The 25,390-nt window shown below is 38.8% G+C and overlaps 1 protein-coding gene across 1 annotated transcript in view; it reads left to right on the forward strand.

Moving 5' to 3' along the window:
- C5H1orf87 (chromosome 5 C1orf87 homolog) overlaps nt 1-22,216 on the forward strand; it is a 79,833-nt gene extending 57,617 nt beyond the window's left edge. Inside the window, exons 9-12 of the mRNA XM_055140708.1 lie at nt 5,346-5,410; nt 11,316-11,395; nt 15,135-15,339; nt 22,056-22,216. Coding sequence (XP_054996683.1) covers nt 5,346-5,410; nt 11,316-11,395; nt 15,135-15,339; nt 22,056-22,216 — 511 coding nt within the window. The remainder of the gene's footprint in view (nt 1-5,345; nt 5,411-11,315; nt 11,396-15,134; nt 15,340-22,055) is intronic.
- The last annotated feature ends 3,174 nt before the right edge of the window (nt 22,217-25,390 follow it).

The raw sequence follows: 25,390 nt of genomic DNA on the forward strand, positions 1-25,390 counted from the left end.
AGAAATCATTTGGATATATACAAAGGAATGAAGGGACTACATGTTAAAAGTGTATGACTAAATAAAAAATATACATTTGCATATTTTTAATATTCTTTAAAAGATAGTTGATTTCCATTGTAAAAATAAGAGCTATAAATTTGAGGGTTTATAACAACAGCAAAGCTTATTTGCCATAAAAATATTGACAATAGTATTGAAGAATCATAATGAAAAATAAAGGTGTACTGTAATGAAGTTCTTATACTGCAAGTTAGGTAATATAGGTTTTAAGTAATAGTGATGTGCTTCAAATGCAAATAAAGGTCAAAGAAAGAGTACAGGAAGTAAGGTGCTTGCTTTGCATACAGACAACTTGGTTCAGACCCCCTGAGCATAGTGAGGAGTGATCCCTGATCACAACCAGGAGTTAGTCCTGAGCACTGTTGGTGAGCCCCCTCCCAAAAGGGGGGTTTTCAAAGATGCTAATGTATAATATTAAATGAAAGCAAAGTGATACTCATATAATAAAAATAAATGGAAAGAGGAAAAAGAGAAACAAAAGTGATAAAGGACAAACAAATGGTGGGTATAAACCCAACTATCACTGTATCACTGTAATCCCATTGTTTGATTTATTCAAGCGGGCACCAGTAATGTCTCCATTCATCCCAGCCCTGAGATTTTAGCAGCCTCTCCTTATTTGTCTTTCCCAAAGATTGGAGGCTCTTTCAGGGCCAGGGAAATGAGACCTTTTATCATTACTGTTTTTGGCATATTGAATACGCCACAGGGAGCTTGCCAGGCTTTTCCGTGAAACCCAACTATACCATAATTAAATATGTGTAATGTATACAAGCATTATCACTGTCACTGTCACTGTCATCCCGTTGCTCATCGATTTGTTCGAGCGGGCACCATATTGTTACTGTTTTGGGCATATCCAATATGCACGGGTAGCTTGCCAGGCTCTGCCGCGCCGGCTCGATACTCTCGGTAGCTTGCCAGGCTCTCTGAGAGGGGTGGAGGAATCAAACTCGGGTCGGCTGTGTGAAAGGTGAACGCCCTACCGCTGTGCTATTGCTCCAGCCCATAAGCATTATGCAATTGATAATGTCATAGTTAATCAAAAAAATTTGCTAAAGTATGGGCAGAAATTTTCAGATTTTATTAAAAAGTCAAGGAACAACTAAAATATGTCCTTAATGAAACCATTCAAAGAAAAAAGACAGGGGCTGGAGCTATAGTACAGCAGGTGAGGAACTTGCATGCATGAAGCCAACCTAGGTTCAGTTCCTGTAACCCATGTGGTCCCCCTAGCACCGCAAGGTGTGATCCCTGAGCATAAAGCCAGGAGTAAGTCCCAAACACAGGTAGGTATGTCCAAATAGACAAAAGTGAACAAACAAAAAGACATAGACACACTAAAGGTATGGAAATATGCCATTATAATTCTAATGAAAACAGAGATGGAGATATTACAGTAATGTCAAAGAAAGTTCCACAAGAAGAGATACTGCTGGAAAATCAATTAATCAAGAGAAGATAATAGTAAAACTAAATGTTCATAATAAGCCTTAATGATATCATTTTAATTTATAAAGCAAAAATATCAAAGAAGCTCCCCCGAAATAAAAAAGATTAAAAATAAATAAAACTTAAAGCAAGTCATGTTGTTAATTTGCTCAAAACACAGTGTACAAGTATTGCATTTCGCTGGGAGGGAAAACAATAAAAGTCCTCTTAGGGGCTGGAGCGATAGCACAGCGGATAGGGCATTTGCCTTGCCATGCCTTGCATGCCGACCCGGGTTCGCTTCCCAGCATCCCATATGGTACCCCGAGCAATGCCAGGAGTAATTTCTGAGTCCAAAGCCAGGAGTAACCCCTGTGCATCGCCAGGTGTGACCCAAAGCAGAAAAAAAAAGCCCTTTTAAATTTGCTCCCACTCACTTCTCAGATAACTCAATTTGCTTGTGCTTTATTCCTTGTCTTCTTCAAACACACCTGCATATCTCCACGTAGACATCAGTCCTCTGAACATCTTCCACACCTAGGATGAGAGTTCAGATATCTTCATACTGAATCCTTTATCCTCAAGTGTTTACTCAAATGTCCCTGTCAATGAAGTCTACACAAACCACCTTATTTGAAGTCGCAGTCCCGCTTCTTAATTCCTTTTAACTGCTTTTATTTCATCCATATATGAATCAATTTTTACTGTATTGCGGTAGTTTTCTGATTCGCTTCTTTGTTATTACCTGTCAGTCTCTGACAGACTGTGTAATACCATTACCAAAGATCTATGCATTATTCTTTGCCAAATGCTAAGTGTCTAAAGAAGTTCCTGGCACATAATGGGTATTCAATAAGTATTTTTCGATTGAGTTGAAGTAGGAAAAGAATAAAATTTCAGAATACTCTTGGAGATAAAAATACAGGAATTTGACTCAAACCGAAGAATACCTTCTGTAATCATTTCATCAGAGTCAGTTTCCTTGCGTTATTAGCACTCAGTCATTTTGTTTCTTAGAACTATTTATAATTACTTATTTGTCTGTGTAACTTGTTTGCTTAATGTCTACATAATGAATTCCTTCCTGGAGAAAAACATGATTATTTCCCTCAAATTATATTCACATTATCCTGTGGCCCAGTAGTTGACATGTCGTAGATGTACAATAAACATCTGATTAACTCATTTTTTCCCTATCCATTCAATAAATATGTATGTCTACTGCATATCAACCACTATTCTAGTCACTGGGAATATATATGAATAAAACAAAGCTTCCTCTCTCCTGAAACTTATAGTCTGGGGCAGAAAAACATAAATAAACTAAAATATATAATGCACCACATTTTATATGTCTGTATAGAAAAAGAAAGTGTAATATTTATAGGAGAAATCAATTAATAAATCAATTTTTATGAAATTAAGTATAATCAATAAATTTCCACAGGCCTAACTTTGGACGTGGGGGTTTGCCTTCTCCAACATACTGGATTTAGTTGGGTGAGGGTGAGTAGAATGATTATATAGCAAGCACAGAAAAGTGAAGTCATTTCAGAATAGGCATTTAATGTTTCAGTATTCATTGATTAAAATCAGGGATTCAGAATTAAAGCAGTAAGAACCAGAATTATAAGAAAAAGGGAGAATGGAGAAGGTCTACTTATAATCTCATTTATAGGTCACAATTGGTGTGTTTTATGCACAAATTGGAAGCACACACATTTCTTTTATCACTTCTCTTTTACTTGAGTGTTCAAAGACATCAGAACTATGAGAATTTTATGAAGAATCACGTTTGTAAATGTTAAAACCATTTCATCCCCAAGCAGTCATTGGCCAGAGCTTCTTCAGTGGAATTAAATCCTTTCTGTTTAGAGCTTTGTATGCAAACCTATATCCTTAAGAGATTACAGATGCAATTTAGACACACATTTTAGAAGCTGAATGCTCGAATCATTATTTTAGTACATATTGTCCATTAATCTGCTGTTCAATTGGGAACCCATTTGGTATGTAGCTGCTTGCTAATTAGCCGGATTCTAGTGCTGAGCTGCTTCCTGATTAAATGTCCTTTAGAATCAATAAAACATCAGGAGGGATTATGGTGATGTGGGATTAGCCCCCATCTAACTAAATAAAACGAGTTGTGTTTCCTTCTTAAACTGTCACATTGCACGAGCTGATGAGAAGAGCAGTTTTGCCAACACTGTAGCAAAGTTGTTAGGGGTTATTTTTGTTTTGTTTTGCTTTGTTTTTAACTTTCAGATTTTGTGATTTTGCCATTTGCCTACCAATTAGCAGAGAGAGACATTAGTGAATGACTGCCAGGGTAAGGCGATTTTGAGAAAGACTTGATTACGATTTCAAATCTCTACTCTGAATCACCCTTATATAAAATGAGTTCAGGTTGTGCTGGATGAAAATCATTATCCCTGTTCTTGGCCACGAGCATGTAAGTCAGAATTAGCATTTAATGTTTCTGTGTGACTTTACAATAAATGGTAATTAAGGAGGGCAGAAAGAGAACAGGAGGCAAACTAATACTCTAAAATTATATTGGCAAAATTAAATGCTGCAAACCCAGTTTAAAATATAGACTCAAGCCAAATTGTGTTGGGGAAAGGGATGAATAATGTAGCTGCTAGGAAGCTTGGTAAATAGAGAGGAGCAATTGACACAGCCACAAGTAGGACTTATCAAACACATCTGGCTCATTATTGAGAGTGCAATTAGGTTGAAAAGGACTGGTTTGGTAATCCCAGGAACAACTAGAGGATTTTAGCCGATAAAAGAAACAGGAGGTGTCTGATTCAGCAATTACTTTTTAGTGGGAATGGGAAAAGAAACAAGCTATTAGAGATGTGTTATGAGTCTTCCCATTGGTTGGAAATCAGGAACCAGACCTGATTTTAAAGAGTTCATTAATTTCAGTCTTCTGTTTGAGAATGCCATAATTCATATAGGATAATAGTTGCAATATAATAGTAATTATAATCATGATTATGTGGCTAATGAAATTAATGTAATTATAGTCAGCATTTATGCAGTGTGCATTTCAAAAATTTTTATTTTTCATAAATAGTTGTTTTAAAAAAAAATCTTTGCAAGTGTCCCCTGAGGTAAGTTCTGAAATTGAGTTGTGTTTCATCAGAGAGATGTGACAGCATGAGATTTGAAAGGTTGAAGCGATAGAAGAGATAATGACAGAGATATTTTGTGTGTTTATTTTCCTGCAGTAAAATAAACTGAAATAAAACTCTTTTGAATTATTTATTTTTTTTTATTTGGAGAGAGCACACCTAACTGTGAGGCTCACGCCTCACTGTGCACTTAGAGGTAAATCTTAGTGATCTCAAGGGACCATAACAGGGCACCTGGGATCAAACCCAGGTTGTTGGCTACTTGCAAGGCAAGCGCCCGGCCCACTATACTGTCTCTCTGGCCACAGTAGGAGCAACTCTAGATTCTGCCATAAATCACTTTTTGCCAATAAGTAACCAAAACGCATTTTGTACTGTCGGATTACCAACTCTCTCTCGGGGGCAACTGAAACATGAGATAGTATTTCCTGCAGCTTCCTGGACTCAAGACTAAATTTGCTGAGCCTAGCACCAAACACCAAGTTCCACTTTAACAGCCTTTGAGATAATTTTATGGGTACCTTATTTCCTATATCAAAGCTCTTCCTAGTACAAATACCAGAATAAGTTTCCATTTCCTGCCTGTCGCCTGTATAACATAAGTATGAAAATCCCATTAATATCGCTATTAGTATAAACTTCTAGTTGATTGCATATTCTTCCAGAGTGATGATATTGACTACCAATATTAAGGTTCTTTTTCTTGCCCAGGTGGCAGAGTTTTGTTGAACTGTTGAGCAGAGCTTCCTCTGATTTATCATCTGATTTGCCTACAGGTGAGTATTTTGTTGCTCGAGAAAACTCCTGCTTTTAGATCCAGTAGTTTGTTTGTTGAGTTTCATCTTATGGCTGCAAGAAATGTAAATGTCCCAACATGAAAAAACAGAAATGAGGATTGTATTAATGGCAATCTGTTTGGATCAATTGAGTCATAAAAAGTATAATTCTTCATGTTTTAATACTTTTGAGGCATTGTCTGGCAATAGTCTTTTAAGATGAGCATGTACACATACTCGATAAGTTAATATTATTTATTAGAATTTTAGTTACACAATTCCTTACATCTATAAATCTTACGATTTATCCTCCTTAGTGCCCATAAAAAGTAAGCTAATGAAAAGTTAGTTTTTAAAGGCCATTTATTAAATTATACTAGATTAGTAAAATAATACAGCTATAAAATAAGACAGCTGGTGTGATATAGAAGATTAATAAGATATTCAACTAAGTGAAATTATAAATACAATTGAAAATATTTTAGCTAAAATTAACACAAAATGATGTTAGGTCCCAACTTGGGATCATTAGGAAATAGAAGTGATAGGTATGACAAAGATCAGAAACAATATGTTTAAGGCAGAGATGTGGTCATAAAGGAACTCTCATTTACTGTTGTGTGGCTGTTACATAATTAAACCTCTTTGGAAAACAGCTTGGAGATCTCTCAAAACATTCACTTTTGATTCCACTCCTGGGAATCCACTACAAAGAACACAAAAACATTCATCCAAAAAAGATATAAGTTCACTTATGTTAAATGCAGCACTATTGTAATAGCCAAGATCTGGAAGCATCCCAGGTACCCAACAATGGACAAGTGGGTATTATTATTATTATACATATTATAATTTATGTACATATTATATAGTTATGTACATATTATTTTAATTATGTACTTATGTATTATAATTGTGTACATATTATATAATTATGTATATGTTTATATTATATATACATATATCACATATACATGTATGCACATAATAAATACTGTGAAAGATCATGAAATTTCAGTTTGCTACAACTTAAATGGATTTAGGTGTCACGTTAAGTGAAATAAGTCAGAAAGGAAAAGATAAATACCAGAGTATAGCCCTCATATGCAGAGTACTAAACAAAGAAAGAGATTAGACAGTCTCCCCTGGAAAGAAGTCCTGAGACATAATCAACAGAACTGGGAACTGAAGGGTGAAGGACAGTGGGGAAAGGGACCATGGAATAATGATGGAGGTATAGAACACTAGTGGAGGAATTATTCTTTGTGCTCTGTAACTATAAAATAATCTTTAATATGATTATAAATGAGGATATCTCAGTAAAATTTCAATAAAGGGACTGGAGGGATAGCACAGTGGGTAGGGCGTTTGCTTTGCACTCGGCCGACCCGAGTTCAATTCTCAGCATCCCATATTGTCCCCCAAGCATCGCCAGGAGTAATTCCTGAGTACATGAGCCAGGAGTAACCCCTGTGCATTGTTAGGTGTGACGCAAAATACTACTACTACTACTACTACTACTACTACTACTAATAATAATAATAATAAATAAAATAAAATTTCAATAAAAACTTAATAACAAAGAGAAAGTATTGGACACAAAAAGCAACACACTAGTCTAATGGAGGAAATTAGGAGGGGATGATGGTAGCCTTAGAGGTAACTCAGTCCCCTCTAACATTCCCTAATTCTTGAGAACACCTAATTCTCAAGATAACACAGAAAAAAAAGAAAGCTGTTTGGCCTCCCTTTTGTCAAGGAAAAACTATGTATTCATAATCATCTCTTATTGAAATGACTTATAATGAAGGGATAAAAAAGTCATCTTAGTTGATTTAGAAAAGAGCTTCTAAAAGTTTCTCCCTTCGTGACCCTTTCCCTCTGGGAAAATTTTAAACGATCCTCGGCATATGAAATAGTTATACAAATCAAAACTTATGCTGATAATAAACTATAAACTTACCTTAAAACAAATTTTTCACAATGCCCATATTCAGTTATGTGACTTCATGTGGAGTTACAGCCAAGGGTTTAAGAAGCTAGGGTTCGGGCAATAAAGAGATTTGGGTTTATGTAACTTAAGAAATCTGGCAGCAGAAAGGTATAAATCTTGTTATTAATCTGATTTTTTTCTCTCTGACCTGTTTTGCCTGGTGTTAGTATCATTTTCAAGCTCTGCAAGGTGGTCCCCAGGTGCTCGGAGAACTCCTTATACAATAGCTGATTAAGTTTCAAAACTATGGTCATCACATCTTTTCATTATTCTCTCTTGATAGGGCCTGCCAAGAAGACATAAAATTTACTAAGAGAGTGAAGAGGTTTCTCCTCTTGTCTTGGAGGCCCAGATGGTCCCTCTTTGAATCATGTGATTGAGATACATCACAGTCTTTAGGCAGTAAATAATCTCAGAGGTGGAACTCAGTGCTACCACAATAGCACTGGGATGGGGATAGAAGTGGTCCTCACACAGAAAAGAAATGGTTTATCACTAGAAATCTATAATAGCAGTAATCACCTGAGAGGAAATGAATGTGGGAATCCTATGGGAAAAAGATCGTCTCCGGTCATGAAGCATCACCCATGAAGCACTTCTACTCTGTGAACACTTAACCCACTTCTTCCTTTTCATCATGCATCAGTAAGGCTCTCATTTCTTGCTTGAATGGCCCCAACACAGCTCTCCACTGCCTTTGTCCTTGACATCTTTTGCTTGAAATGTTCTTTCCTCCAGGTATTTATTTGAAGACTTTCTCCCTTGCTTTTCAGAGTGTTTTGATAATTCCTTGACTTAAATAGCAACTGGCATTGCTTTTTCTGCCCTATAATTGATTTTTAGGGATAGCACTACCTCTTATTACTATTTGGCATCATTTTATGCATTTATTTGATTGCCCTCATATTGGAATACCCATTTTTATGAGAAGATTCTGATTTCTTCATTGTTTATCAGAGTGCCCCAAACAGAATTTAACTATCAAGTGTTTGTGGAATGAATAAAAGAGTTAGAATCTTAGCACTAATTCCATCTCTTTTCTTTTAGCAGTTAATTGAACATTTTCATTGCCTCAGTTTCCTCATAAACAAAATGCAGACAATTTCTACTTCAAGGGGTTATTGTATGGATTACATTTTTTTAAAAGTGTGAAAGATGTCTGATATATATATATGTGTATATATCTTTCACACATGTGTGTATGTGTGTGTTTGACAAATATTAGATTCCTCACAAAAGCTTCATTTATTAGGTCCAAAGAAATCAATTGCTTGTTTAAATTACTTGTCCTGGCTTCCCTTGAGAAGCTCAGTACTTCTAAAGAATCACCTAAGGAATTCTTAGCTGGAGTCTCATCCGTAGAGATTCTGATTTAATGGGTCTGCGATGATATCTGAGAGTGGGCAATGTTTTAAACTCCCACCTGGTGGGAGCTTTAACCCACCAATGCTGATGGCCACCCCTTCCAGTAATTAGTGGGGGCAGGGGAAGACTGGTTGGCTTTGTAACTATGAGAATCCACTGGAAAACTTGTAAAATCTGGCCTTCCAACACCTGGAATTCTCAGGGACCCAGTTTGGCTTGTTTCTGCCAATACAAATCCTGAACTGGCAGACTAGACAGATGGTTATTATTTATCCTTCCTGCTGTGTTAGAAAGAAAAAAAAAGCTCTGCCTGGGATTTCTCGAACAGTTTTTACATGGGCAAACCATTACTTTTTATATTCTTCCAGGTATTAGGAAGGAGAAAGGGATGCCTTAAAGAACCCTTTGTGTTAAAGGGCTCTTAAAAAAGATTGGTGTTCTTTTCTCCTAATGGATCTTGTAGAATTACAGACAGCGGGGACAGACAGAATTGGGAAACAGTCAGGTTCTAGATCTCATTCTAAAGTAGATCATGCTTGGAAAACGCTACCCACAGAACTGCAATGAATTCATGCTAGCATCTCTGCTCGGGGGGAACCAGATTTGCTTCCAATCATATAACAATAATGCAATTAAAAATAACACCTTGAATTATCTTCCCCATGTTAATTCTATGTAGGTATGTTTTTAAATGACCACTTTATTATTAATCACTGGTATCTTCCTCTTCTCATAACTGACAACGTTAGAATCCCAAACTTGGCAACTGGTGAAGGGAAGAGAGATTCAGAATCAACATTTAGCTCTGACATCAATGTATGTCTTACTATCTATGCCGCTTTTAGATTCCCTTTAAAATTCAATCTGATGATTTGCAGTAATTTGAACTTTTTTTTTACCTGCAGTAAACAGAAAGTTTTTTTCACATATAGGGTGAAATAATCATGGGCCACTAGTAGGTGATGATGAGTTTCCATGACAACCTAAATTTGTATGGAATGAAACCAGAGCTTCCTGGAAAGGACTGCTAATCTGGCTGCTATTATGATCTTCACTGAGCATCTATTTCATTTTATAGAATATCGCATCTGAATTTGATTTTGGAAAATAAAGAAATGCAGAGAAGCTTTTCTCCAAGGGCAGGAAAAGGTAGCTCCAAGTTAGGGCCCATTGGTCACTCATTTAAGTCAATGATCACGAGTGGAATCTTGATTCCAATGCTGAGTGCAAAGGACCAGAGAAGACTGAACATCACATTATTTTCCCCATGGGAAAAAAAACAGACAAGAGATTCATTACATTCATAGATGTTACAAAGAAAACAAAAGGCTTTTACTCTTGCATAGGAATGCATTTATATAAACATTCATAAGATAACATGTTATTAATTCTTTTGAGAGCTTGCTAGGCCACTGGTATTTATTTGCTTTCTAATTTTTAGTACAATTAATCCTCAAAATTACCTATAAAAGGGACTATCCCTATATCACTGAAGAGAAAGCTAAGCCACAAAGAGAAAGAGCAATCTGTCATGTCAAACAGATGGAAGAGAATAGAGCGAGGACTCAAACGCAAGGCATCTGGCTTCCAACTCTCTACTCTCTACCACTATGTAATACATTTATCCTCCATCTTCTGTTTAACACCTGCTGATTGAGCCATTTTATTGAAAATAATAAACTGCAACTCAGAAACATCAAGCATTTGTTAACTGTATGTTTGCATCATGCACTAAATATTGAAATGGGATCTCCCAGTAATCTGTGCTGTATGGTCATTTTGTGGTCTTGTAAAATACATCATCAAGTTTTTGTGACTTAAAGAAATTGATGAATGAATGAAGAATGAGTCTTAAATGAATAATGAATGGTACCCAGTTCACTTCTACTCCTGAGGGCTGTAGGGTAACAGAATTCCATGATGATAGATGGTATTCCAACTTCTTGCCACCCAGGACCTCTCACCACTTAAAGAAGGAAGGGAGTGAGAAGTTAAAGGGTTCTTCCCCACCCCCCTCATTCTCTTGGGTGCACACACGTATAGAAAGAGATAAAGCACAGGAAGAGACCACAGCTGGATCTTCTAAGTGGAAAAGTCCCAATTCAAGACTGGCTGCCTGTGAATTTCACTGCTTATCTGGAACTCTGTGCCCAACCAAACTCCCACAGTCCCCTCTGCCCCCAAACACTTCAAATCACCAAGTTAAGTGTCACTTTAATCTAAGAAACCTTTACTAATAATTTACCACTCCCCCCTCTACCTTGAAAACCAGTTTAAATACTGTTATATTTTTTCTCAGTGCTCTTTAAGGTGATTTTCAATGAAATAATTACTTAGGTAATTATTTAGCATCTACTGCCCCTTCCTGAATTCCATTAAGGAAGAAAGCAGGTCGTGCTGATCCAGGATGCATGAATAGGCTCCTGTCCCCTGACACAGTATCTGCCAAGGAGTAGAATGCTAGGGCTTCCTGCTCTTGTGTGGGTATGTGTATGAGTTAAAATTTAAAAGACAAAACTAAGTCCTTCCATTTTTTTTCTTGTCCAGGAAAAAAAGACAAGGGAACTTCTGCTACTGCTATGCCACCTGAAGAACGTGAGGTGTCTCAAAGCAACAATGAGACTTTGGTCAGTATATCCTTAGTAAGGCTTGAGAAAAACTTTGCCATCGAAACCAATCCTCCATCTTTTTTTTTTCCTTTTGCTTTTTTGGGTCACATCTGGTGATGCTCAGGGGTTGCTCCTGGTTCTGCACTCAAGAATTACTCCTGGTAGTGCTTGGGGGACCATATGGGAGGCCGGGGATTGAACTCGGGTCAGCCGCATGCAAGGCAACCACCCTACCCACTGTGCTATCAATCCGTTCCCCCGCCTCTATATTCAGTTGCCCTACTTGGGAGGATTTTGTTTTTAACTCAATGCCTCACTGTCAGACTGTTTCTGACTTGGATTGTCCAAGGGAGACAGAAAAGCTCCAGTAGTATAAGTTGGTTCTTGTGCACGATGGTTTGCGTGCATAAACCTGTTCTCATGACATGTCAGTGGGCAATGCCACCTGTTCCAAGAAATTAGACTTAAACCTCTCCCAGGGGCCAGAGAGATAGAACAAGTTAGTCCCCTGAGCACCGCTAGGGGTCACTACTGAGTACAGAGCCAGAAATAGCTCCTGAGCTTTACTAAGTCCCTGAAAAAATTAAAAAAAAAAAAAAAATAGCTTCTCCCAAAGCCTGTGACCAGTCTACCAACTGCCAGCAAAACAAAGTTTGGTTATGAGACTCCTTTTAGCATTTTAAGTCCATTTTCCAAAAATGGAGGGTGACCTTTACTGAAGACATATCATTTTAAAATGGAATAGCTCTTAGGTTTAAAAAAAAAAAATCTGGCATGCAGTTAAAATTCACTTTAATATTCCCAGAACTTAGCCAGGAGAAGCTGCAGACAGAATTGAAAAACAGCCTGAGTTTTTCTGTTGTTGTTGTTTTTTTCAATGCTCAGATTAGTACATAATTCATCTTTAAATGACGGGAGGCCTCCTCATGCACTTCACACTTCGAAATATTTTAGAAAATAGTATCCATTTTGGCAAGCCTCTTGCCATGCAAGAAACAACAGCAAATGCTTTTCTCCTTGAGTGTTAAGTCTGTTGTGAATAAGATTATAAAAAAAATATACTTTGCTCTTTTATTTTGCTTCTTGTATGAGAATTTTACTGTATTTCTGGAATAATTTATTTTTTCTCTCACATTCCTATATAGAAGCAGCATTCATTGTCCCACTTTTTAGAAAGCAGCATTAAGGGAGAGAATTGGAAAAGCAAATTTTTCAGGTGTCCCAGGGAAAATTATTTATTCATTCACTGTTTATCCAGTAAGCATGTCTTAGGACCTTCTGTATATTGAACCCTCAGCACACCTGTGGTTTACAAAAAGGATGATTGGACAGGCCAAATCTACAGATCTGTGGTAGAAGCAAGAGATTCACCCAACTATAAAAATGTCCACAGATAAATGCACATTATTTCTCCCCTAGGGGAAGGCATTCACGAAATGAGATGAGTTGTATCTTGAAGGATGAGTATGAGCCCAGTTGTTCAAGGCATAACTGGCAGGAAGGGTCTTACAATAGAAATAGTAGCATGTTATATAAGAAAACATGACACACATCCATTTTTATGGTTGGAGTAATACGTGCATGTACAGTGGAAAGAAAATAATTCAAGAACAAGAACTTGAGTGGTCTCATGTGCCAAACAAGCTATTTGAACCTTAGCTGGATATGATGGGACCAAAACACCGGAGTTTATGTTAGTTAGTTACTAACTGATTGGCTTATTTACTTACTTACTTGATCATAATTCACATCAGTACAAATTCTCCTTTCCTTCAGTGATCAAAGAGACCATTGAAGAGTCTTATGGTAAAACTCTATCTGAAAAACAATTTTTTAAATCATTTGAAATTGACTTCTCAAATCCAAGGACAGCTTTTGAACACTCTAAAATTGCCTACCAAATTATTTGCAAATGTGCATCTAAAACTTTTGACTAATTTCTAATGTGATCCAGAGTTCTAAGAAATATCAAATCATTGTTCTGTATACTTTATGAAAATTTTCAGCTTTTCCTCACTTTGAGCCTTTTAAAGTAAAATTCTTTTATATTAAGCTCTTAAAATTTACTGGTCACCCATGTAAATGTTTCAAATAGCCTCAAATTCTATTAGTGAAAAACAAAAGAATTCTCCATATTCCCCAATTGCAATAGCAATATGAAATTATTATTCTTTAGAGCTCTGGAAGTTTCACAGATCATATGTAAAATTTTTTTTAGACAAAAGTGAAAAATTAGAGAAATTTGGGTGTCTGGAAGGTGAGGAATAAAAGTTAGAGGCATAATTTTGTTTTACCGTCAAAATTAGTTGCATTACCATTAACAAAACCAACTCTACCAGTTTGTTAGAAGGAAAAAACATTATGCGGTTCTGTGTAAGGACCAAAATGTAGCAATGCATTTAAGCCGGGGATTTCAGCATTATCAGGACTTCTTCTCTAGCACATTTTCTCTTCTCTTTGGTATTTTCTATCAGCTTTATTTTTTCTCTGTGTATATGCATCAATCAGCCTCTGTATCTCTTATCTCTGTCATTATTTCTCTCTCTTCCTGTCTCTCTTTCTCTCCCCACCCCCTCTCCTCCTCAGACTACATTTATCTGATTTCTGATAAATGCAAAGATAATCTAATAGAATTCCTGCTTCTACAAAATGATCTCAGTTCATCTCATCTGTATTTCTGTCTAAAATTCTTGGGCAGTGTGTTTGTTTATTGGTCCACTTTGATTCAAGATGCCTAGTACTACAATCTGCTATTCGAACATTGTTCTTTCTAGAGCCCAGTGGATCAAAAGGAAGAGAATTTCCTCCTGCAGGAGAAAAAGTAGAGCTAGATTGATTACTTGGATTAAATGGCTGGAACTCATTTGTTGATTTATAAACAAACATCTTTAGTAGCTCTCGAGATGGTACAGAGGTTAAGGTGCATGCCTTGCAGACAGCCAACCTAGATTCAATCCCACCACCACATGTTGCCCTGAGCAGCTCAGGGAACAGCCTTGGGGGACCCCAACTACTGCCAGGGTGACCTGCAGAATCCCCTGTACCACATGACATCCTCAGACCCACACCATTAGCCTGGAATCAATGGAAGGGAGGTCTTAAAAGATAAATTTTAATTTTGTGCTGGACATGGGATAAAGATACCAATATGAGTTAGAAATAAGCTGTACCCTTTGGTTTTAATTTTGTCTCCTCCACTTCTCCTCTGTGTTATCTTACTAAATTACTTCCACTCACCAGACCTCAAAACCATTGGTTAAATGAATATAACAGACTCAACCAGAGGTGCTTTGTCATACCTGGGATCAGCCCCTGAAGTAAAGATAATATCACTATCCTTTAAGTCACTCTTTGTCATGAACTTCACACTCATGATCCAGATGTTTTTCCACCACAAAATTATAACCATTGCCTCAAGCCTACGCTCTCTGGATCCTGCTAACAAAAACCAGAGTAGAACATCATGGAAAATCTCCAGCAGTTACAAAAACCAGTGACAAATAAGAAATTCAAACTAAACAAAAATCAGGATTTTACCCTTTTCTTAAAAAATAATTCAACATAATAGTTTATATCCAACAAGACTTGGCAGATAGGGGTCTATGGCACCAAGCATTGAAACTCATACTCTCAGTTTTACAAAACAAGAGCTTTAATAAGTCTTGCATGTTGTGTGGCCTTGTCCCTGGGCCAAGAGACCAGTGAATCTCGGAGTGGTGAGTACCTTGCCAGTAAGATGCTTGCATTGTTTTTGTAGAAAACTCCAGAAGAGCAACGACAACCAGAAAACCCTCCTGTTGAGACTTCATTGGCCGAAGATCGCCTGAACTCTTTGAAGATCAGGCCAGTTTCCCAGCCTCTTGTGAGTCCAGTCATGATGGAGTTGAAAGAAAGTGAGACTTGGATGGACAGGTTCAGGAAGCTAGAAAATGCCCTCTACCTGTGTGATCTCAGTAACACAGGTAAAGTCCAAAGCTTAATATGGGGAGATCTTTTCACTTATGTTCTAATCTGAAAATAGACACCTCCTTGTGAACACACTTTAAGAAATTTGATCTGTAAATAAACCACATGCCTCATACTGCATTGAGTACAACCATGAGATGCAAAGAGTATTCATATATAGTCCCCACAATATTGTTTATAATTTCTTTACAACTTCAGCCCTTCCTCCATTTCCCCTCCAGACCCACAATCCAATCTTGTAATTCCTAATATATCTACAATGGGAGATAGCAGGCTATCCAGCTTCCCTGGAAAGACAAACACAAGTCCTCTTCATCCATGCAGCCCCATCTCCTTCACATTTATTCTCTCGGATGTCCTACACTTCTAAAGAGTTTGTTCTCTGCAGTGCACCTTCCTTGACCCTATGATGATGCTTTTTCTAATCTGTGCCCTTCTACTAAACTGTTTGCTCCTCTTCTACCTACCCCACACCTCTTCACCTCTAAATCTTGTCCATCCAATTAGTTGTAGCCAAAAATTTTTCATTTGGAACCTAAACCATAGTCCTTATTTTCTGGAGTTGTCCGCAGCTAACCTTATCAAGGCTCACAAAGATCTTGAGTGCTCAAAGTCATATTTGACCTACTTCACTTTGTTTAATTGGGGGGGGGGTGGTTATTACTCTTTTGTAGCAGACTATATTTTTTTCTATCCCTAACACTTTGCACACTTCGGCCCAACCACTCTTTCAGAGTCAATGAGTGAACCTAAGATACAAAACCCCAAATAAAAGATGATAACTACTGGTAGAGTTACTATATAGGCATTCAGGAGAATTAAAGGCAAATGCCTAATTAAGGAGTGATTAGGAGAGGCTTTATAAATCTGAAAGGATCATTAAATATTAGGTACAGAGTGAAAGAGAGATAATGCAGTGGGAAAGCATTAGATTTGCATGCATCTGACCTGATTTGATCCCTGGCAATACATATGGTCCCCAGAGTATTGGCTAGGAGTGACTTTTGAGCACAGAATCAGGAATAGCACTGTAGCACTGTCATCCCATTGTTCATCGATTTGCTCGAGCAGGCACCAGTAACATCTCCACTGTGAGACTTCTTGTTACTGTTTTTGGCATATTAAATACGAATACATCATGAGTAGCTTGCCAGGCTCTGCCGTGTGGAATTGGATACTCTCGGTAGCTTGCCAGGCTCTCCAAGAGGGGTGGAGGAACCGAATCTGAGTTGGCCATGTGCAAGGCAAAAGCCCCACCTGCTGTGCTATCGGTCCAGTCCTAGAATCAGGAATAAGCCCTAAAAATTGAGTATGGCACCAAAAAAGGAAAGCACGGTTTGTATTAAAAGGAATAATCTATGGAACCCTTTATGGAGAAAAATAATTAGAAATACAAGTGAACCAAGCTCAGTGTTATGTATAAAACTCAATTCAAGAGGGTTGATTTAGAGACTTTAGTTGCTACTAAATGAATATTAGATGATAAAGGCAGAAATATAGGATGCAAGCAGATCTAGAGAAGTTCCTTTTTGCCCTATTTTTATTTAGGTACCATACATTACAATATGTTATGTTAATGACAGATTTAGAAAATCCTGGTCTGACCAGGAAATTTGAACTTAATTCAAAGATGATGAGTAGCAGTAGCGTCAAGAGTTTCTAAGCAGCAGAGTGGTCCTTAATGACTGTGTGCTGAAGGAAGAATAAATTAAAAGCAGGAACAGCTATTGTAAAGTCCAAATAAGAGAATGAAATCCAGATCTGAGTCAGAGACCTGGGGTATGGGAAAGAAGGAGCAGATTCGAAGCATATGCACTGAAAGTGCTGCATCCAATCACATACTGAGATTAATGAAGTTAGTGTATTATATATGGAAACTGGAAACATAGACACGAATTACAGAACGGTGATTGTTAGGAGAAGTGGAGACAGGTTAATCAAAGTATAAGCACGATATAAGAAAAATAAGTTCTGAGGATTTAACATACAACAGGAAGATTCTGTTTGGCAATCCTTTTATATATTCCAAAGATGCTATAAATATAGAGTTTTCGTGTCTTCACCACAATAACAAAATGGAAATTATGTGGTTGGGGATCCGTTAACTGGGCTTATTTTGGCAAACAATTTTCAATATATATTCATTGAATCATTAAATTGTATGCCTTAATATTAAACCTTCTTTGTCAATTTTTCCCCCCAATGGCTCATCACCCCTTATTTTTTTTCTCTTTTATTTCTTTTTTTTATTATTTTTTAAAAAATTTTATTTTATCACCATCTGGAAAGTTACAAAGTTCTCAGGTTTATGTCTCAGTTATACCGTATTCAAACACCATCCTTTCACCAGTGCCCATATTCCACCACAAAAATCCCCGGTATACCCCCCGCCCCCCACCCCAACTGTATAACTGATGAATTTCACTTCATTTTCTCTTCACCTTGATTATGTTCCATATTTCAACACAAAACTCACTATTGTTGTGGGAGTAATACCCCCAAACAAGATAACCCTATTAAGTAAGCATTTGATAATTAGTTTTCAATTAAAAGATTGTATGTTTTCAGGTTTTAGAAAAGGTTTTAGAAAAGGTTTTAGAAAAGCTTACGCGGCTGCGTGGCTCGGATGTGTCCCAGTCCCGAATCCTGGAGCCGTGTTAGTTGCTGCTCAGTGTCGCCAGGGCTCCATCTGGAGAAGGTGTGCTGGCGGCACCTCCTCCTTCCGGCTCCCCAGTGTTGTTGGCCCCAATTCGGGTCCGGAGCATTTTCCGGGCCGCGTTGCTCACCAGAATGCCTGGCCGTTCTCTTTGTCAATTTTCTCTCAATAAAGATATTAAAAAATAGTGTGGACCACGGGGTGTGGTCGAAGTGACAGAGCACATATTTTATAGTGCACTGACCAGGGGTTTATGCCTGGTGTCACACAGTCCCCTGAAAACTGAGGGCTGTGGCCCCCATAGTAATAACAGCTAAACAATAATAATCATATTAAAACAGAAATAATTGGATTTTAATTCTCTGCATAATTTTATTTGTTTTGCTATGAATTTTCAGAGATTTTCTAGAGTACATCAAATATAAATATTATAATATCCAAAGAGTTCTCATAACTATACTAAAGAAAGGGGGGAATTAAAATGAAAAACGCATCAAGCTGAATAATTTTTAAAAATCATGTATTAATACTCTGTCAGGACCTCCACACTGTCCTAAAGGCTGAACGTGAATCAGAAAAGAAGAGGCATGCTCACTGGCCTCAGCAAGCTTTTAGATAAGATAGTAACTGAAAATAGTTAAATATCGGTAAAAAAATGAGTATTTAGATGCCACTAATATGGAATAATTGAAAACACAGAGTTAACGAATCCTAAAGTAGAACTGTTGTCCCATTGTTCATCGATTTGCTCAAGTGAGCACCAGTAACATCTCCATTGTGAGACTTGCTGTTACTATTTTGGGCATATCAAATACGCCACGGGTAGTTTGCCAGCCTTAGCTGTGCGGGCGAGAAACTCTCAGTAGCTTGCCGGGCTCTTTGAGAGGGACGGAGGAATCCAACCCAGGTCTAACCCGGGTCGGTCATGTGCAAGGCAAATGCCCTACCCTACCCACTGTGCTATCACTCAAGTTCAATACTAAAGTAAGGAAGAAGAAATGAAAAGAGGCTTGTTATCAAAAGTGAATCGGGGTACTAAGAGAGGATTCCATGATGAGAGAAGTTTAATCTGAGACTTGAGGAAAAGTAGACTGAATAATTAAGGCATCTCCAAATTGAAATTCCCCATCTTAGAAAGGGAAGGATTTGGAGATAAAAATGTGTGTCATGGGGAAGAAAGGGAGAAAGAAGCTGGAAAGGTAGTTTGGTTTGAACATTAGAATTAAGGCCCATGTGTGAACTTTGAGGACCAGAAAGAGGCTTCATTCTTTACCTCAGATCCACCCAAGGGTCACTGGAGGAGAACATAAAGAAAACAAATAAGGGAAAATCCTAGAGAAAAGATCAAAGGATACTGCAATCATCTCGAGCTCGGGATTTATACCAAGATGTTCGAAGTGGTTCTGGTCTTATAAACACAACCCAAGTCAGTTCCTGAGTAGGAGAGACAAGACATTTCCAAAGAAAGAAATACTTCATTGTGATGATGATGATGGATCATAAACTTGGTTGCTAAGAGACTCCTCAAAGACTGGAACTGGATCATCTCATAACTTCTGAGCTGATCTGAGGAAAACTGGAGTTTTGTTGACTTTGGAGGCAGATTGCTGCAGGACTGAAAGGTCTTTCTCATGGCCTCTTCACTATTTATGCTTGTTTTCTCTGTTTCTATGAAATTCATTAGTTCCTTAACGGCCAAGGAATGTGTCATCCAAATCTGGGAACATCCACAACTCTCATTAATGAGGAAAGGGGATTAACTGAGGTCACTGGGGTTGTTTCTTAACCACAATGTTTAGCAGACCACCACTGTCCTACTCAAGACACTGAGCAGATGATACCTATTTTGCCCACCGATGAATCACTATTCTTTATTATGTGCTAGGGAATATGTAGGCCAGGGTGTTCTTCATCCAGGGTGAAAGCTGACTATCCATCATCAAATTAGTGTTTCTGGGAACCTACTCTGTGCTTATTCTCTAATGGGGCTTGTCAAGAAAATATCCATGAGGAGACAAAATGAGGAATGACTATGAATAACCGGTCATGATTTCTAAAGAAAGAAGGGTGGTTGAGATAAATGTTTGGTTAAATGGTAGATTTGGAATCTTCCCAGTGAGGATGGTTTGAGAGAAAATATTTAGAGTTCAAAAAGACAGAAGGCAGTGAGGACATTCTTTGCATGAGTTCTGAACTTCACCATACATTGCATTACTAATTCCTCACATCAAACACATGCTTTATGAATTAGTGTTCTTGTTTACAGAGGAGAATATCCATGCTTGTAGTGATATAGTAGCGTTCAGTAGAAAACAGGCATAACTGAAAACCAGTTCTATTGGACTACCCACGATACCAGCCTACATTTCTCATATCACAAAATACCAGAAAAAAAGCATCTACTAATGTATTACTTTGTGAGGGTTTGTTTGCTCATTTAAACTTTATTTTCTTTTATCTTGGGAAGGTATAATATTATTAAAAGTTATGGTATTGATATACAAACTTATTATCCCTCACCAGTCTTTACATATTTTCCAGTCAGTTTCCAGGGCACTACCTCTGTATTTGGGGGAAAGTAATTTCAGTGTCATTATTATAGTGTATCAAAGTAGAAGCTCCATGTATAACTGATGTAAATAAAAATTCAAAGCTTTCCATTGATTCCTATAGTGTAGACCACTTCCTCAAACTTTTTTTGGACCTCCTTCTCATCTTGTTTCTCTTCCTCTGGCCCCCATCCTGTTGGTTGGCTCCCCTTGACATGTGCTGTCCCTCCATTTAACATAGATTTTACCTGTGGACTCATTGTAATGTGGAGGACAGGGGATACACGTGGTTTCAGTTTTGAAAACTGGTGACGTGGACCATCACGATTCAAGGATATCTTTACGAAATAAAATGAGCCCTGCTTGGGACCATTTCTCCCCCTCATTCTATAATGTCATGCTGTAGCTAACTGGATAAATTCCTGCTGTCTTTTGCCTCCGTTTCTCCCTCTACAATGGGAGTTGTTTTAAGCAATAAATAACAGTATTGATAAACTATTTGGAGGGGCACCTAAAACATAATCGATTTTATTTACAGGGCTCTGTCATTCTTGATATTGTAGTTGCGCTCCAGTTACTGTTCTGCACCTTGTTATCCCCAGCCAGTCCAGGACGTTCTTTTCAGGGCCAGGAATGGTGTGGGGCCACACCCAGAGGTGCTCAGTTACTCTGGGGACTGAACCCAGTCAGCCACTTGCAAGGCAAGCACCCTACCGCTGTTTTGCTGTTTTATCTTGCAGGCTGGCCTCTCCTAGACCTTCTTAAAGTGACAGACCACTCCTCCACATTCTCTGTAACCCCAAGCACAGTGTCTGACATATGTAAGCTCACAATTAGGGGCTTATGGGTGAGGTACTCATCTTTACTAATGTTGTGATCCACCCTTAAATTCCTCTCTTCAACCTGCCATAAGGAGGGAGCGGATAGGAGAGTTGGCATATATACCATGTGGGTAATAGAGAATATTCTTTATTGAAAATTTCAACTCTGAGCTACAGCATATTAGATAATTTACCTCTGATCACTCTGTAAACTGGTGCGAGACACAATAATTACATTTTCAGGAATGCATAAAAATGAGCTGCTTAAACCCTGCCTTTTTGGAGCATGCCTGGAGACTTCAATGCGATGAAAAATAAACCAGAACAATTGGGAATTGTTTTGAGCAGGCACCCCACCTGTTTCAAAAATTGGCCTTTAAATTTTATGACTACAGAGAACAAGCTTAAATTGTTTTAGAATTTATCTATGGGTTTTATTGGGCCCTCTTTGTTTTCCCCAAATTACTCTCAAATTTCTCCTGGCATCTACAATGCACATCCAGGATAGTAAGTACCTCAAGGTAACACCTGATTTTTTAAGAAGCTTAAACTTTCCAAATACTAACATGTTATGTTTAGTTCAAAGTCATTTAAGCTAATACAGTTTTTTCTCTCTTCTTCCCCCCCACCTCCCCGCCCTTCCTACATTCTCTTAAAAACTTCCCACCCACCCAACCCAATCACAGGAGTCCTGGAGAGGGAACGAGCCAAACGTCTCATTCACAACTACAATCTCATTTACAACCTGTCCCTGAGCCCTCGGAAAATCGACCAGGCCTTGCGCAGATTCCGTGAGGGGGAAAATATGCTTTTGGAGCCAGCGCTTCGGTACTTAAAGGAGCTATGATAACAAACCCATATTGTGAGAACAGATGTTTCCTTTATCTCCCTTTTCACCCAGACACGTGGTACTCCGAAGCCCGAGTACGGAGTGGAGGCACTGTCAGCGTGGAGGCCTCATCAGCTACCACAGACACTTTGGACCGGGGCTTGTTTCTGGCGAGGATGCTCACTCAGAAACCATTCCAAATGATCCGAGCAAACCAGGCCTCGTCTTCTGAGGTGGCAAGAACCCAATGGCTTAGAATCCTCTTCTGTTCTAATAAAGTATATTATTGGTATCACATACTCTTTCCTTATGTGGCTGATCAAACTGTGTCTTCCCCTCCCTCGTAGGCCAAGCCAGTGACAATATGCAGATGTTGTGAACCCCATAAACGCCTGGCACAAGGCAGATGAGAGAGCTTGCATGGGCATGAGCAAATCGGCCCTTCCTCTTGTCGCTATTCTAGGAAAGCATTTCACATTAAGCAGAAAATAAAAAGAATTCACCACAGGTTAACTTAACACTAAGCAGCAGAAGAGTAATTCCAGGCATTTTGCTGAATAAATTTTCCTTAGTAAACAACTAGGTGGTGTTATGCTATCTCCATGGATATGGATATTTTCTCAGAGAACTGGATAGCAACTTGTTTTCTTTCTCTTCTATTTTTTTTTTTAATGGAGGGTGGGAGGTTATCCCAAGCAATGCTCAGGGGGCCCAGGGACTGGGCATTATTCAACCAGCGGGGGGCAGAGGGTTCAATGCTTGGGCCCACCAATGCAATGCAACTGGTACTCAGGCACCATGCAGAGCTAGAGATCAAATTCAGGGATTTGGGCATGCAAGGCACATACTCTCGCCCTTTGAGCTACCTTCCTGACCCAAGGTAGATGTTTTGAAGGGAGATTTCTCGAACAAAGGATTCTAGAAACGTGTAATTTCTTGGCTCCCTCTGGCAGGAAGATCCCACAAAACTGCACTGATTTTTGGTCCTTAACAACCTCCAGAGTCTACACTTCTATGCAATACATGCGTCCCTGCGCATCTCACCCCACAGGCAGCATGATCTCACTGAAAGAGCCCTGGCCCTGGGCTGGAGAGACAAATGCATTCCCAGAACCATCATCACAGCCAGTGACCTGGAGCCTGATTTTTATATCTGTGTGGGAGACAGGGTGAAGGGGTCAAGCCAAGGGAGGAAGAAAACACAAGGGTCTTTGAGAATCTCACTGTGTCCATTTACAATACTAGGGAGTCTCATCAAATCTGATGAGCAAAAAAATTTAAGAAGAAAATAATTTGCATCCATTAAAAGAAGTGGCGAAAGGCCGGCTAGTCTGAGCTGCTTCCGTGCTTATAATTCTTGAGTTGCCTTAGAAAAAAATTTTTTTCCTCTGAAGGCAATTTTTTCCTCAATATCTTAGAAACATGAGGACCAGGGATATGGCTAAAATACTGGAGCAGCTGCCTAGCATTTGTAAGGCATTGAGTGTAATACCCACCACCTCATGCCTCCATGCATCTGCCAGGTTGAAGCAAAGCAAACTCAGCAAAGAGTCCTTGGGTCGACTAACTGCCTTTTAGGCCACGGAAGTAAGCAATCAGCATTTGCTTTCTCATCATTCCAAAATACCAAATTAGAATCACTGTATCACCGTCATCCCATTGCTCATCGATTTGCTCGAGTGGGCACCAGTTAACGTCTCCATTGTAAGACTTGTTGTTACTGTGTTTAGCATATCAACTATGCCACGGGTAGCTTGCCAGGCTCTGCCCTGTGGGCAAGATACTCTTGGTAGCTTTCTGGGCTCTCCAAGGAACCGAACCCAGGTCAGCCACGTGCAAGGCAAACACCCTACCCGCTGTGCTATCGCTCCAGCCCACACAAACACACATACGCAAAGTAAAGAACAGGTGTTACTGATGAAAGGGAGAAACTGCTCACAGATCACTATAAGTGTGTAAAATAGTGCAGCAAGTGTGGAAGTTTGAGGCGGCTCCTTAAAAACCGAATGAGGGGCTTGAGAGTAATAATTGAATCATTTCTCCCAGAGTTCTGTGCCAACAGACCATGCACACCCCTTGTTTCAGAAGTGTCGGCTAAATGCTTGTATAAGTAGCATCGTCCTGGCCAGATCTGGAGCCACAATCATGCGACCAGCACCCCCCTGTAACAGAGAGTAGGAAAAGAATTATGTTTCCAAAGTATTCCAGGATGTGCTCTGGCTCTTAGAAATAGGTTTTTTGTTGTTGTTTGTTTGTTTTTATCAAGTTATCATCTCCCTATATTTACGGCCTGTGAAGGAGTCATCTAATTTTCTCATGGGAGTGGTATAAACAATGAAATCAGCACTCTTCAGGCAGTTTCTTGCACAATGTAGAGACGGGTCTTTCTGATGTCCCTTCAGTTTACTACCAAGCATCAGGAAGCTTAACCAATGATCTATGAGAAGCACAAAAGGAAGGCCAGGTAACTTACAGCAAAATAAAATTTGGGATATTTATTCCTTGATAGTCTTCTTTAGACACTCTCAACTACTTCAACTCAAGAGATGTGTGTGTCTATGTGTGCATGCGCGCGTGTGCACACATACGAACACACATGCTCACATACACAGACGTGTACATGTACGGTGTGTGTAGTGGTTATGCTGGTGTGGGTAAGACTTACACACTGCATAGGTAAGTGGTAGACTTTCTTTGGAAGGAGGGGTAGGCACATGCAGTGATGCTCCAGGCTTACTCCTGGATCTGCATTCAGGATCTGCATTCTGGTGGACTTGGGGGACCACCTGGGTATTGGGGATTGAACCCAGGTTGGATGTGGGTCACTGAACAAAACCTCTGGTCCAAAATACTAGACTTTGAATAAAAAAAAACAATGGAACTAATATTCCACTTCCTTTGTAGAGCAGAGCTTCAGCGTAAGGTGACAAGATGGTCATAGATAACCCGTGCCCTGGGGAAGCGAACAGGTGGGCACCAACAGGAAGATTCTACAAGGTCGTTGTTATTCCACACGTTGCTCTGACTTTATGGCTAGAGCATCTTCATGCTTCGCTTTGAGAAAATGTATTTTATTTCCTCTGTTAGATCTCATGCCCTTCTCAAGGCAGAATCAATACTGGGTAGAGGAAGCACAGCCTCTGTGTTTTGCTAAGTCCAACATAGTCTTTCCTCATGGGTATCTGTGCAGAA

This window comes from Sorex araneus, chromosome 5 (genome assembly GCF_027595985.1).
Source record: "Sorex araneus isolate mSorAra2 chromosome 5, mSorAra2.pri, whole genome shotgun sequence".
In the NCBI taxonomy this organism is placed as follows: Eukaryota; Metazoa; Chordata; class Mammalia; order Eulipotyphla; family Soricidae; genus Sorex; species Sorex araneus.